The sequence below is a fragment of the Homalodisca vitripennis genome, chromosome 7 (assembly GCF_021130785.1).
Source record: "Homalodisca vitripennis isolate AUS2020 chromosome 7, UT_GWSS_2.1, whole genome shotgun sequence".
Lineage (NCBI taxonomy): Eukaryota > Metazoa > Arthropoda > Insecta > Hemiptera > Cicadellidae > Homalodisca > Homalodisca vitripennis.
Window position 1 is genome coordinate 87,216,160 of NC_060213.1, and position 16,564 is coordinate 87,232,723.

At 32.8% G+C, this 16,564-nt stretch overlaps 1 protein-coding gene across 3 annotated transcripts in view; it reads left to right on the plus strand.

Annotated features, from left to right (window-relative positions):
• The window catches only part of LOC124366017 (keratin-associated protein 5-1-like), a 55,322-nt gene extending 40,720 nt beyond the window's left edge, over window positions 1-14,602 (plus strand). The window contains exons 2-3 of one of the 3 annotated variants that reach the window (XM_046822212.1): window positions 13,780-14,029; window positions 14,087-14,602. In XM_046822212.1, the coding sequence (XP_046678168.1) occupies window positions 13,780-14,029; window positions 14,087-14,487 (651 nt within the window). In that variant the 3' untranslated portion in view covers window positions 14,488-14,602. Of the gene's footprint in view, window positions 1-5,998; window positions 6,902-13,779 lie in introns of those variants that run through there. The other 2 variants (XM_046822211.1, XM_046822210.1) reach the window with 2 other exon arrangements.
• The last annotated feature ends 1,962 nt before the right edge of the window (window positions 14,603-16,564 follow it).

The window sequence follows — 16,564 nt, forward strand, 5'->3', positions numbered from 1 at the left end:
CCGTGTGTGATCTTCTAAACTGTGTCTGAGTGTGTGTGAAAGCGAGCTATAGCTTTGGCCACGCGAAGGGAAAGTCCGTGAGTAATAATGCTTTCAAATGATTAAATTTGTTAACGCTACCACCACTATAGATTTTCGAAAACTGTTATTTTTGCAGTTTTTAATAGTACATCTGGTATTGACAGATCCGCTGTACACAGGTACAACACCCGATCAAGTGCTCCGAGACACCGTATTGGTCGGATTTTGCTACAGGTTTACCTCTTAATGTCACCAGTTGTTTTTGGAGACTTCCTGATTGCCTAACGCGAATCTGAAACATAACAAGCTGAATGTCTTAATTTGGATTCATCTGTTTAGGCTTATTTTTTTAATTGTTGGACAAATCTAAGACACTTGTTGTTTTTAACTATTAACTTTGCTACAGCAATTGTAAGATTTTGCCATTGTCGTACAGTTTTTAGTTGCCATACGACAATAACTGTATTTAGATTTGAATTAAAATACAAACTATACTAACATACAGTTAAATTTTATACGAGTTAGCACCCAACACTAGAGAATATTTCTTCTTTTAAGTAACACATGTAATGTTATTAGGTTATACGTGTTTAAACATTTAATCATGAATTTCTATACATTTTTATAAACTAAAAGCGTTCCTTTTACACCTGCCTCAGTTGAAGCAGTTACAAACCGTGGGATTTATCCTGTTTCGGCGACTACCATTCTAACGACGCCTCTCAGTATTACCTAAGCATCAGATTCGAGTTAAAACATTAGAATTCCTCCTACCTTCGAGGCTTTATACACCTTCGCGACATGAACTTTTGTTTAAAAGTTCCTAGAACACTCGCACCCATTATAGAATGTGAGTCACAGGGCACGGCCAGTCAAGGGCACAAAGTGGATACGGTTCTCTTCACGACTTCATTATTAGTACTCAAACAAAATTTGCCCAGGAGAATACTTAGCTTCACCACAGGGTAAAACTGAATCAAACCAAAATCCATGAGCTTGAGTACGAAAGCCCTGTCAGTCGAAAGCAACGGAGCCATGAAAAGATATAGTTCAAGCCAGTAGTTCCATCAAAATCTCTCACCGAAGTCCACCTGTACATTATTTGGCCAGTCACGGACTGGTCCTATTCTTGCTGCTAGATGGCCATCTTCTCGGATAACCTCTTGGAGATAACCAGGTCACTACTCGTGGGACTTCATGGGTTTACGGGAGTTTTAGAGATAGGTTTAGACGGACTGGTTAGAGGAGGGGCTTTAATTAGAACTTACAGTGCTAAAATAATCTAGGGCAGAGTTATTAGTAAAAAATTATCTTTCCTTGTTCATAATCTAAAAGTTCCTGGTCCTTCTCTTTGATTTCAAGAGGTCACTTAACTGAAAGGGATCACCTTGGCTCTAAAATGGTACTCTCGCTTGACAGCTGAAACACGCGAGGGACAGGTGAGCCCAGATGAATGAGGTCAGGCCCAAAGCGTGGATCTGTTAGAGAGGAACACCACATGGAGAAACATGGTGTCCTTCCGACAAAAACTAAAAGGGTATAAATACTGTCGCCAATTATATGTTCTATAGGAATTTATTAACTCAAATTTGGCAACTAGATTCACTAAGTTAGCAAAACATACTACAGTTAAACACTTTGAGTGCAATTAAGTTAAATTCAAATCTAATAATAATAAATAATTTATTTCTCCAAAATAACAAACTGGATATTACAAACAAACATTATTGCCAGTGCTTAGTAATGAATAATACAATTACATAACGTATTTACAATAGTAGTAAATAACAAATAAAAAAAAATGTTTTCTACTTATTTTATTTCTAATTTATGTACTTACAGTAGTAAAATATAAAAAGTAGGTGACATCCTTTTAGGTTTTTCTTTCTTTTTTTAAACTAATAATTAGGCCAATAAATTTATACAATAAGGGAAATTTAGGTACCCCATAAGGCTGTGCCTGTGTTGGGGATACTATATACAAAAAGGGTAAAAAAATAAAAATAGCGGAAACGAGCAAGAATGAAATTATAAAAATTAGTTATTGTAGCTTATGTAGTAAATAATGTACTATTATGTTTCAAAGTTTAAATTTAGTATAACTATTGTGCTGTATTAAATAAAAAGGATTTATGCATGATTTACAATTTAAATGTTAGGCTTTATACATGTAACATTAAATATTATATTATAAATAATTATTTTATAATGCTCTACCGTGTCTATTTAAATAGTTTTATAACTTATCAGACAAGACTAACCATACACTAATTTGTTATCTTAAACATATACTCAATATCATTTTGACCTATCAACCATACTCTAATTTTTTTAGAAAATATATTCCAACTATTTTTGACTAATTCTGGAAATATATGGCAATGTTTAGTGTGATTAATCCATTTGCACTAGTAATGTGAAAATTAGCAATATTCTATAGCCTCGCACGGTAAAAAATTGTATGATCAGGCCGTTGGACAAATCTTTGGCACCGATGTGGGCTGGTAAGCGATTTGCGAATCCTTAGAGAGCGCAGATGAGTACAGCCACTTCTCGAGTTCCCGAGTAAATTGTAAGTCTGTGTAGAGGACAGATGAATGGTTTTAAAATGTCAATGCGATTTCAGTGAGGCTAGGCAAAGCTACTTCAAGCATATATTAAAAGGAATCACTTTTAAATGCTATTTAGCGTTTCTTCTGACAAGAGCAAAACGGAAAATTACAATCCCAATCCCAGTTTTCAAAATGACAATCCTTGCCTCACAAACAACTATCGCCCAATCTTAATTCTTCCAATGATTCCAAATCTTTCAAAAATCTTCTATAATAATAATAATAATAATACAATTATGAATTTATAAAAAATTCTATTTAGAAAAAAAACTCAATCCAAACTGATGCTTTAAGAAAATTTGTCAGTGGAAAATACAAGAACAAGCTCTTAGGATATTTTTCGAAATGTCCAAAATGTTTGCCTGTGGGCACCATGAGATGTTTCACCAGTTAGTCAAATGCGGCGTATGGAGTCTGTCGTACTTTAGGAAGCTCACGTGTGGTGTAACGATAGGAAGTTGGGAGCGGGGTAAATTCAAGCGAATTGCTCAAACTACCCATTCCTTAAACATGCCATCCTCTACCATAGTGCCTGCCTACCCCACCATAATGTCCGCACTGTGTATATTTATTTGACTTATTCAACTTAGAGTGTCATTTTAGTTGTTGTTATCTGATTAATTCACTATTTAATCAGTACTCGTAATTTACGAATTATCGAAATTTATTGATAGCAATACAATTCATAATACTGAACAACTTTGCAATTATATTAAAACAATTATAAATATTAGAGTTACTAACCGATGTAAATAGAATAATACATGTAGACCAAAATAAAACCAGAACAATGACCGAACAAATATATTTACTAATCAATACCATTCAAATACAAAATTGTTCTAATGAAAGAAATGATATAGTAAAATTATAACAATTTATTTAAATTGCAACTAAAATATAAAATATTATTTTATTAACAAACTGATTATTAAAAATTGTTCATAGTCTAGTATACACAATGTTTCTAGTGAATGAAAGGTGTTTGACAGCGAGGCCTGCCAGGTTGATAGCACAATCCTGCCGTTAATAAGGATTGACATCAGTGTGTGGGAATATCGACAGTTGTTTTAAACAAAATTGAATTTCCCACGGTTTCCCCTGAATATTTATCCTTTGACTTATATTATTTCTGATCTATGTCAGTTGATTAAAGTCAGAAATTCAGGATGGTCAATCAATTCACTATGCTCAAGATTCTATTTAGAAGAAAATCAACACAACCACTGTAAATTACTTCATAGATGGAACTAAACTTACGCATTTAATACTTCACCGAAATTGATTTGAAAACGAATCCCTCTAAATCAAATGCTTCAAATGCTTGCCTTTGTAAACATGAACTGAGCCATTCGACCGACTGTTTGTGGATGAATTTCTTTTAGAAGAGACTAATTTCAAAAATTTCGGGAACTATTTAGAAACTATTCCAGGAATAGCCTTATTCTTATCTTACCTAAGCTTACCTGGAACGAGCACGTTAATACTGATCGTATTAGGTTACCTCAGGCATCTAACAAAGTTCTGTTCTACAGGAGTTTTATGAATGGTCTGCTATGGTGTAATCCATTCAAATTTTGTATGGAGTGAAAATTTGAGGAAGTTTTACCTAAAAGAGGAGAGAGTGTACAGGCTCCAGAAAAATGTTGTTAGAACAATCGTAAGGAATCATTCAGACAGTTGGGATTTATGGCTTTTTGTCTGTGTATTCGTAAGATAATCGTGTACTATAGATCTAGACGTGCCATAATTTGCGTTGGTGACATTTATCGATATTAAACTAGAAACAAGGAGGGACTCACTTTCAAACTTACCATCATAGACTGACGTTATATCAACACTTATCACAACAATTCCGTATCAGACTAATCAATCAATATACCCTCTAAAAGTAAGAAGTTGTTACAAATAAAAATATTGTTAAAATTCTAATTGTTTTGTTTCAAACATGTTTAGTATCAATATGTGCCAAGATTTTACTGGTTCTGTATGAAAATGAGAGGTCACGATTAATTAATTGGTTCACTGCTCTCTTCGTAGGCCTTTTGGCTATATTTGATTGAAAACGTACTTTTGGCAGTAATCCATAAAACAACCACATCAAGGGTTAACACTACTATCACTATCAACTATCAAGGGTTAATATCTACTCTATAGTTTGTATCCTACATTTGGAACCAATTAAGCGAAATAATTACCTCCGAATTTAATAATGTCATCCTTTACCAACTTCTCACCAAACTGTTTAGTTAATTTCAAATACGAGAAAAGGAAATCCAAGCCAAACAAGTGTCCTAAAAATGTCAATAACAAAATATAAAATCTGTAAGAAATTTTAATATTTTCATTTTTTTTTCAACGCCACCTACAAGAATAATGACTAAATAATTATATAATTTTTGTTTAAAGCACTATTTTGGTTTGGATAATGATTTAATTTTTTAGTTCCGGTCCTTTAAGATAACGTCCCGAAAATAAAAAAGACGAAAACAATTGTTGACATTAGGGGAGTTATGGAACATTAAACCAAACACAATAAAGTTGCACAAAATAAAAATTTGAGTTTTTACAGTATGCACATTAGTTACATGGAAGCGGTTTGCAGTATTGTTATGGCTTGAGGAAACTACATTTCTTAATAAAATATTATTTAGGAAAATGATAAATATTTACATTAAGTATGTTTTAAAAATTTATTTTTTACAAATAAAAACATATATTATCTCTTCAATCATCTTTTACATAAATGCTGCAAAACTCATAAGTATCCAGATATGTTGCTTTGGGCCTCATAAATTAACATCTCTAAATTTTGCTTCCATTCCCTACCACCACTCCCGAAGTAAGCAAAAAACGTGTTTTAATATTTTTCCTGTCTTGGCAAAATAAGACCTCTTTACTTCGCTCTATGAACAAACGCTTAATTTTAAACTCTGTAAAGTATGATATAACTAATTTAAAATATGAAGAAATTCACTTTGCATAATATACTTAATTGAAAAAAACTTTTTCTTAAAAGGTCATTGGTATGATAAATTATATGTCGGGAAGAACCGTATAGACTCAGTGTGATCCCTTAATTTACTAAACTTCTCTTCATCATTTTATAGGTACTATAAATACACAACTAATGTTTAGTTATAATGTTGCTTTCCGCACATGCAATTTCATTTTCTTTACAATTTAATTGTATACAATTTTGAAACTATTCATGTACATTTGGACTAAAACTTGATAAGTAAGTCATGTTGCGAGATTGAACATGTTCTTGCCTGTATACAACACATTGATTAATCATTTCTAATATTCTCTAGTGAGACTACATTTCTTTGAACAACTTTCTATTGTAATGTTACGTGTTGCAGGGGATCAGCGAGTCGAGGCCTACCATAGATCTCAATCAACCTGTTGGAGGAATTGGCGGCGTTCAAGGTCCAGCAGCCGGCGCAAGGAGCATAGGTACCTTGGGATCCGGTATTTGGAATCCCGAGAGCTCCACGCCTCAAACTATAAATTCAAACACGGATAGCCTAGTGAACAATGTAGAAGGCACCTCCAACTTGTACGATAACCTGTTGAGAAACATAATTGATGAGTTACGTGAATTAATCAACACTATAGTGAAGCTGATATCAGTAATAACGGGATCAGAAATTTGTGAAACAGTGAAAATTACAATAGAAACAATTATCCTCAGTGTGGTGGAGGTAGCGCTGAATACAGTTAAAGCGTTGAGCGGTGACCTTCAATTTTTTAATCAGTTCTTACTCGATGTACTTAGATTTCCCAATGCGTTGGTACCAGAAAACACCAAGGACGGCCAAGGTACGCCGATTAGTGAAATTGATCAAATCAACATTATAGACATTATAAGTATTATGAACAATTTCACACAATATCTGTCGGTGGAAAGTAACAGTACAAATAAGGTGTTCAATATTTTGGGTAATATATTTAACATATGGGGAATGGGATACGACTCTGACGGAAGTAACTCTGACGGAAGTGACTCCGACGGAAGTGACTCCGACGGAAGTGACTCCGATGGACAAAACTCATGTGGATGCAAATGCTCCCCCTGCGCAAATTACTGCACGTGCAAAGCCTGCAAATAGTTTCTGCATTGAAGCACGTCTAACGAAAACACTCCCAGCTGCTGCTATGCCAAGATGTATTGTGTTCTAAGATTAACCTTCGGTAGTCTGTACTAATTGTTCATGTAAACTCATACTCGTATTGTGCAATCATTAAAGGATTTAAACTATCTACGCATTTCGTTCACGTAATTCTGAGTATATCTGGTTAAGGAAACATCATATTTAAGTATAATTTAAATAATTAATTATTTTTTGGGATTCACAAATACTCCAGCGTACATCAGTAAATAATTTTATAATAAAAATTATTATCAATATACTGAACTATACAAAATGGCAGCTAATAATGGTAATTTTATTATTTTCTGTACATAATTTACAATGAATTTTGTTTTCCACTTTTTAACACTATTTGTTGCTATTGCAGTGGCAACAAGTCTAAACGATACTTTTATTCTTTAAACAACCTAAAAACAAGGTTAGGTTGCAATTTTGAAATAATTGGTTATATGTAAAACGTTAAATGTAAAAATTGCTTGGCTTGAAAATACGATATCAAGCAGATAAAATTTTCATTTGAAATTGTTTAAAGAATCCAAATTTTGAAATATCGAGGGATTATAATTAAAACGTAATAATCCTGCCTTTTGAGGGATCTTTTTAAAGGATTTTGATGTAGATAAATAAATGAAACCTAAAAATTATATAATAAAAACTAATTCCTAATTTGTTATATGATTGGCCGAAAGTTGTAAGCAGATGGAAATAAAGACTCAACACTATTAATAGAATTTTTGGCTTAAACCAGATTTAAAATTATCTATCTCTTATCTCTTGACCTATTTGTATTTGAATTGTTCAAGATTCCAACCCATGACCTTCTTTTTAGGAACATTATATAAATTGAAACTGTTAATAATAATTTTATCACATAGCCGATCTCTCATTTAGTGGGTTTGCAACTTATTTCGTGGATCTAGCTCCTATTCTCTATCCCATTCTCTTTATATAAATAGTGGACGGATGGTCTGAGACACCCTGCATAAATAGTTATAACGAAATTGATTGTGGTTTAACCACTAGGTGGAATGTATTCCTCAATTTTATATATAAAAAAGGTTGAATTTTCTTTGAGGCTATGAATTATAAGTAGATTTAATCTGCCTTACAAGCGAATTGTCTGTGGCTGTACTGCAGACATAATCCCAGATCTGAAATACAGAGTGCATCTAACCCTCTGGGCCAATGATTCTAGTGGTACAATAAGTGGACATAAACCTCCTCCCCAACTTTAAGCCATCCTTTCTATATGGCCAAAGAATACGATAAAATCATTTTATCCCAAACAAAACTGTAAAGAGTGTTGTTGAGTATGGCGGATTGTTTTCAAGTGTAGAGATGGGACGTACGGTACCTTATTTTAAGGGCCTCTTTACACAAACGATTTTAAACAAATATTTTTCAATTCATATTGCTGAGTAATTTACAGGGCGTTAAAAATATACAAAAGAGTTTTTACAGGTTCTTTTAAATGTTACTGTATTGAAAAACGTAAGCAATTCCAAACTTTACAAAAAAAAAACCAAGTAAATGAAAAATGTCTTTATTAGAGGCGAAGTTGATTGGAAAATTTGAAAATTTCATAACTACAGAGTACAAAATAAAACAGTATGGTTTGGTTTGCATCAAATTTAAGGTGGTATAAAATCATTCGTATTTAAATTTTGGCTTTATATCTGTCGGTAACGATTCTGTAGAGAAAATACCAATTTAATTAAATCTAAAACATTATTCATTTACAAATTTGGGATAGGGCAGTCTAACACTACTACAACCTTGAAATGTTCCTCATCAGGATCACAAAAACATCAAATTTGCTCAAACTGTTTACCATCCTTGGCATTACAAAGCTTCACCCACCTACTAAAGTTTCGTAATGAACGCAGGGGGTATCGAAGCTACTGCGTTTCAAATTCTTTCCATCATAACCTATCTATTGGTTGGTCTTTTAGCTTAAACCATATACTTCAACCTCCCCCAGAGATAATGTTCGAAATATGATAGGTCTGGAAAACGTGTGGGATAACCGAAATTTGTATATCATCCTTTTATTCCATTTCTCAGAAAACCGTTCATTAAGTCTGTTATGAATAGCGAGCATATTTCGAGGCCTACCATGTGACTGCAGTCACATTCTTAGCCTGACTTCGTTTGGAAGACCTATCAGTAGGTTATGTAAGGCATTTGATAAGGAAACAATTTTACATATCTCTATTACTAAATTCCCTTCAAATACGTGAGGAGCAATATTATTCTGTTCCCAACTATGCTCTCCACGTGTTCAACGTCCATAACTTTAATTGTTTACCACGCGCACCCTATGTGCCAATAACATTTTTAGGCGAGTGACCTCCCCGTTACTTATAAATGTCTTCTCATCCCATCAATGGATATAATTTTAAAAACCAGGGTCTTCATTCATTCACTCTTGAGCTCAAAATCAAAAGGCAGTTCGCTAATAAGCTCTTGGTTTAACGATATATGCATCTTGAGGGTTCTCCAAACTGACTATACCAAGTTTTTTTTCGCTTCTAATTGGTCTCAGAATCTTCTTACCTTTGATATGATTACAATGCACACTAGTTTCTTAAACACTATCAGCTAAGCTTCAAAATTAATAAACTAGGCTTAGTTGTATAACCATGACTAAACCTAAATTATTGTTATGATTTACAACAAGAACAATTTACATCTTATCAGCTGACTTTCTTGAGTACTAGTTAGGGTTCAAAGGTTGACTGTCAAATACCAAAGAAACTAAAATTGTGAGAAGATCAAGATATAGAAAATTGCCTGGCTCATTTGGATAAAAGTTAAAAATAGGTGAGAAAACTTTGAATTAAACGATGATAAGAATTTTACCTGAACTACTCGTAATTAATAAATTTAATGAGGGTTTTTAATTAATTCTAGTATTTTGATTATTCTAATATTATATTATACGAAAATAAAATGTAAAAATCGATTTTAACTGTTTTTTCGAATATAGAATCGGAAGTGGTAGAGATAGAGCAAAAATATTTTAATAAAACTTTTTTCTACTTTAATTTGGTGTAAAGAAACTATATTATTGTATTTAATATTTTTACTTATAAAATGGTTAAGATTAAAATAATTTTTAAATGCCAAAGTCTTTTTGAACTGAACCTTTTTGGCTTTTTTGGAAAAGTATGATCTTAGCTGTTTTGTATAAAAATTGCAGCCATATACGTTTTCCGATAAAGTAATAATTCACAATACCGTAAAAACTTTTTTTTAGAATGTATAATACCCTGTATATTCCATAGCAATATAAATTAAACACTCTTTATAATGTGCCAAGAAACCTCTAAAATAAGGATCCACCTATACTATATTTAAAAATCTTGCCACCACAATTTTTCACCATTGATAATTTTATCACAATTTGTTGCCTCAAAGTAAGGAAGAGGGGTTAATCAAATCGAAGTTTGTATCTTCATTTGCTATAACGCTACCGTTAGTGGCCAAGGTGGACTGATTCTTCCCATATTATGAGTATAATTTTGTCACTTATATATAATAACCATTTGCCTTTGAATTTTATTTCACATTTTGTGGGTTTAATACTCTTACTTCTAAGTTTGGTTCATATTTTTTGTCAATTCATATATTTTTGTTGTGTCGGCTTTGAATAAACTCAATTTGCTCAGTCAAATCGAAACAAGTTGGATCATTGATATTTGCTATTGTAATTTTATTAATATCTGCAATTCATATCGATACTCTAGGAGAGATTTTTCTTCGTAGTGAGCCATCTCCTGAAAACTTCTTGGCCAATATTTGAGGTCATTTGAAGAAATTACATTTATGAATTCTATCCTGACCTACCATTCCAAGTACCCATTCCAGAATGCCCGTATTTTCATAAAACTCTATCTTACTTTACTCCAATCGGTTATATGCGGTTTCCTAAAAGCTGTATCAAGAAATAAGTACACGAATGACGAAAAGTATCCTAAAGTCAGTAAAGGCTATAGAATTAATTTTCGGAAAGTCAACGTTATTCAGGAACTCTGCGGCAAGACAAGTTCCATATTGCATCCACAAAAACGTCATTCGAGCACAAACCGCAAAATAGTTGCCATAAATCCTAAGGTAGGTGATGTATATTGCAATAAACCTCAATCTCAATAATCTATTCTGTTTCATTGCTTTATGACTTGATTGAAATACCTCCTAGAATAGCCAACTAGAATCCTGTCAAGTTTCCCATAGCATCTTTGTAATAAGTAATTACTAAGGAAATCCAATCCCTCCTCTCTATCATATCCTCTAGTACAGACTACTAAACGCCAACAGGGAAGTTACTAAGAACTTCAGCGTGAACAAGTCTCTAGCATCATTTAGGTAAGTCATAATCATAAGTTACTCGTCTGGTCGTGCCAAAGCCGTGTTCGTTAACGGTACATTTCCCTTTATGGAGTCTGGGCATGAAGTTTATGTACTAGTAACTTTAAATATTATGTAATTTGCTATCACTGTGCACTAGCAACACTAGCAAATCCCCCGGTATAGATTATTCATTGCAGTGTAAATAACAAAGTAAAAAATAAATCACTAAGACTTATTTTCTAGTTTCTGAAATATATTCATACATACAAATTTGTATTTTGTTCTGATTGTAGCATTTTAATTAAATAATTACATTAAGACCCGTGATAACGGAAACGTCGGATGATGATGATGATGATGAATTACATTAACAAAGGCGCATGCAAAAAAGGATTGAAAACTTCACCAATAAGTATAAAACAGTACATTAATGCTAAAATGGTGTTCCATAAACAAATCATACAGCGTTAATAAGTAATAAAACAAAACTTAGTCTTGAAAGCCAAAACGAACTGAGTAATTAAAGTAGATGGAATTTTACGAATTATAGTCATCATAAAGCCTGAAAATTAGTATATTTTATAGAGCAAACTCTTATAAATATCTCATAGAAAAATGAAAGCATTTAAAATGCGCATTTATAAACTATTTAATGGACTATAAAAAAGTAAGAGTAAAAAGGTTCAAAGTTCAAATATTTTATTTTTTCTAAATAATTTTATAAACAATAAATTATTTAGAAACCTACCCAACCACTTTTTAAAAATAAACTTCTTAGTCACCATATTTTTGTATGTCTTGTAAGGCAATATCAGACTTTCAATCTTTAACTTTAAATATTCTAAATAGAAATTCAGTTTTAATTGCTGAGGGTTGGCAAAGCACTCGTGGGACCTAAGATATTGAATTTATGTCTGTCTGTTTGCATGCACGATATCTCGAAACTCACTCGAAATGTGACGAACTTTAGATTAGATTTGAAATTTTGCATCAAGCTTCAACACTGAGTTCGATGCTAATAAAGTACATTTCACTCCACGGTTGGCTGAGCGTCAGCTAATATTTCCAAATTGGTCTTTAGGGTTACCATGATGGCAACGGAAGATATCTGAATAAATGCATTTGTAAACAAGATGAGCATAAGGAGATGAGATTTTAACATGTGACATATTAACATATGTAGATTACTCATACAGCAAAACGAAATAAAATTGAAGTGAAAGTCAATGTTAAAAGTTAGTGACAAGATCTGATTTTTACCGCACTCTTACATTGCATTACCCTCCTTAACTCACTGGAATTTTAATTCTATATAGAGTAAGTATACAATTCAAAGTAAGTATTCTAAGAGTCAGTATATAATTCTATATAAAGAATAAGTTGTATGACAGTGCATGACCAGCCATGGAATTTGGCTGAGCGTAATTGAAGCCTATCAAGCAGTAGTTTTTTATCTGTCTATAGAATGTAAATATTTCTTTCCTCTATTAATTGTTTGTCTATTTGGACAAATAACATCTTGAAATTTGCTACAGACATGAAATTTTAGCAAATCCTGTAAAGTGACACGAGGTTTGGCGTAATTCTATCTTGTAACGTTTAAACCAATTTTTGTTTGAATTTTACTTCCGAATTCTATTGCAGTGTATATATATATACTTGATATATATATATATATGTATTTTATATATATATATATATATATATATATAAAAATTAAGTTTATTGCCATAAATTATGAGATCAAAGTTTTTTTACCAAGACCTATTGAAAGTGGACATGAAAAACAGCAGAAAACTTTTAATTTTTCTCATATATTCAGAATCAAAATTAACACCAGAATAGAAACAGAAACACAATTTCATCCGCAAACTTATCGTTTAAATATTTTTAAGGATGTAAGATGCAATGTCTGCAATGTATTAATTTATATAACTACATTATTGTTATTATTATACTTACATTATTGTAGTTACAAATAAAAATCATGAAAAAATAAAATACTTGAATGCTGAATACTATCGTCTAGAGTAAGAAAGTTCTTCTGAACAAGTGACCAACGTAACCCGTTCAAGTTAAATTTTTAACATTTTAAGGAGTCGACTGTGTGCAGGATACCAATTAAGAACAATAATAGTAGTTAATAATATCGAATGTATGTGAAGAAGTGGTATACAAATGAGGATAAGTAATGAAAGGTGCCTGAGTGTTTCTCAATTTCCGTAAGTAATACCTATAAAACATTTTTAATTGTTTCCTCTATTTCCATATTTCCGCTCAAGCCAATTCATTGTTCAACACATGATGGCTGTAGATAATTTTGTATACAACATTATAACTTTGGGGAAAACATTATAACCTGGGGTTTATTGTAGTAATTCATGTTTGAAATTAGAAAGTTTTCATCATGCTACACGTTTTCCATGTATTTATCAAGCATGAACTTCTATGTTTTTTTAAGAAAAAGACCCAGTTTTATTGACCAGCCCGAAAATCGAACCGGTTACCTCTCGGTTTGTAACCCTTACCCCTTCACGACGGTGGAGGTCATAACTGTGGAGCATTGCTACAGTGTACTCTACTTTTGATAATATACCTCAGTGAGCAGAGTTCTAACATTACTTTTCGTTTTACAGGGTATCTGCCGCTCAGGCCCTATTCCAGTTCCTGGATACGGTTCCTGTAGTTCTTCTTGCTCGCGTTGTAATGAAGAATATGACGACTACGACACAGACAGTTCCTGTAGTCCTTCTTGCTCGTGTAATGACGGATGTGGCGGCTACAACAAAGACAGGTCCGGTAGTCCTTCTTGCTCGTGTAATGACGGATGTGGTGACTCCAACGCAGACTGTACCTGTAGTCCTTCTTGCTCGTGTAATGACGGATGTGGCGGCTACAACAAAGACAAGTCCGGTAGTCCTTCTTGCTCGTGTAATGACGGATGTGGTGACTCCTACGCAGACTGTACCTGTAGACCTTCTTGCTCGTGTAATGACGGATGTGGCAACTCCAACACAGACAGTTCCTGTGGATGCGCTAGCTGCGAGGACAACTGTGCACCATACTCATACTGGGACCTGTTGAAGATGATTAATGGAAACGCCGCTGGTTTGGCGGCATTATTAAAAAATAATATCAATAACCATAATTTTCTGGCGTTAACTAATATGTTATCACATAACGATAAAGGAGTTACAGTTGATGCACTAAACGCGGATTGTGATAAGGACGCGGTGATCAATAATTTGTTCACTATTATAAAAGCGATTGCGAGTCAAAATAAATGTAGGCGAGGATGCTCCTGTGGGAACACATGCTGTCGATGTAGAAAATTCTTGCACTAGATATTGCTGCATCGAAACTTTAACTTTCACTTCTACACATAAGTTGTCGTAGGATTAACTTTTCGTATATTTATAAAATATGGTGTATTCAATAAATCTATGACTTACTTATGAATTAGTTTTAGTTCTTTTGTTTGTTTACCTCGGTCTCACAATTTTGGGACTATTCGTTGAATTTGATTTTCCATATCACATGATATGATTTTATATTATTGTGATCCAAATATAGTTATTTACTTAAATTAGGAGCACAAACAAATAACAAGGTAAACAATAACCGCTGCGGCAACACCCGAGTCACTGTGCCCCCATATAGTTTCCCATTTTCCTTTCGTGTAACACTAAATTATAGAAAATTTTTCTTTGTGATAATTAGTGTAAAATTAAAGTTGTTTATTCACAGTAAAATATTATTCATGTGTGTAATTATAATAAACTGAGCGTAGGATAATACTAAAAGATGCATCCTTAACTTTATTAACTTTACCTTATTAGCATTATACCAATCAATTACCATTTGTGTTTTTCACATAAGAGATCCGACTCCAAGACCAAAGAGTTTTACTGTATAAAAAGCCCAAAGTCATCCACAATAAAACAACATTCATCACTTGAACTATTTGCTATAAGTTAAGGGTAGAGGGCATATCATTTATGTATAAAATAAATAGAGCTGGTCCCAGTATAGAGCCCTGGGGCACACCATGTTTTACCAGCTTAGCAGTAGGAAATGAGCCATCGGAAAATACAGACTACCATCGATTACATAGGTAATATCTAAGGAACTTTACAACCAGGCTCTTAAAGAAGTAAAATATCAATTTCTGCAGTATTAAATTATACGCCACAGTGCCAAAAGCTCTATAGATGACTTAGGATCTAAAGAGAACACTGCTCTTCAATTCAAGACAATGTAAGAGATCTTTCAACAAGGATAGTGCTGCTTCAATAGTACTAAGGTTGGTCTAAAACTAAACTGTTTCTTAGACAAGAAATTAATATTTTCCAAGTAATCAGCTGATTGGGTATGGCCAAGACTCTCCAAGATTTTTGATACTGTAGGCAAAATGGAGATAGATCTATAATTGTCATAGTTATTCTCCTCTTCTTATGTACAAGTATTAATATTATACTTTAGATTCCCAGAAAAAGAGTTACCTGTGTACTATACATTGGTTATATACTCTTCTAAGTAGTTTAATCCAGTACTCATGTTTTAATTTTCGAGTTCTCACAACCCTTCATCAGAAACACACTGAATTAATAAAAACGTAGAAACTGAAGCCAAACCAAGAATTAAAAACAGTTTTTATCCCGAATCAATACGGTTACAGAAAAGGTAAATCAACGGAAGACGCTCTTGTTAATGTAACGGATTTAATTTATAGTAGTTTAAATTCTAGTAATAAATCAACCAGTTTATATATTGATTTTAGGAAAGCTTTTGATTTGGTAAATCATGAAATCTTATTAACCAAAATGGATGCCGCAGTTGTGAGGGGAGTGGCTCTCAGCTGGTTCCCTTGTTTTCTCACGGGCTGAGTCCGAGTCGAGTGTCTCAGTGAGCCGCTACCCGTCACAGCCGGAGTCCCCGAAGAATCCGTAATATCTGCTAAACTGTTTTTAATCTTTATAAATGACATGTAAGAGATAAATTTTAAGGGCACCCCCAGTGTTTTTGCAGACGACGTGGCTATTTTCTATTCTAATAAAAATATCGAAACTTTATCTAATGATGTGACAGAACATTTGAAGTCACTTATAAAATGGTGTCCAATAATATTAAAATATCCATTAATGTTAATAAGACAAAGTATGTCAATTTCGACTTTAAGGGATTTGACTTGGTAAAAGACTTAAAATCTCAACATGAACATCTTTGCGTATTTAAGGTTCTAAGGTTTTTTTACGGATTGGGAATACTGGAACGAAGAAATTTCAGAATTCATAAAGTTAATAAATAATTGTTTTAAATTATTTTATACATATGTTTATATAAAATAATTATATATATATATATAAATAATTATATATACACAAAATAATTATATATATATATATATATATAAAATAATTA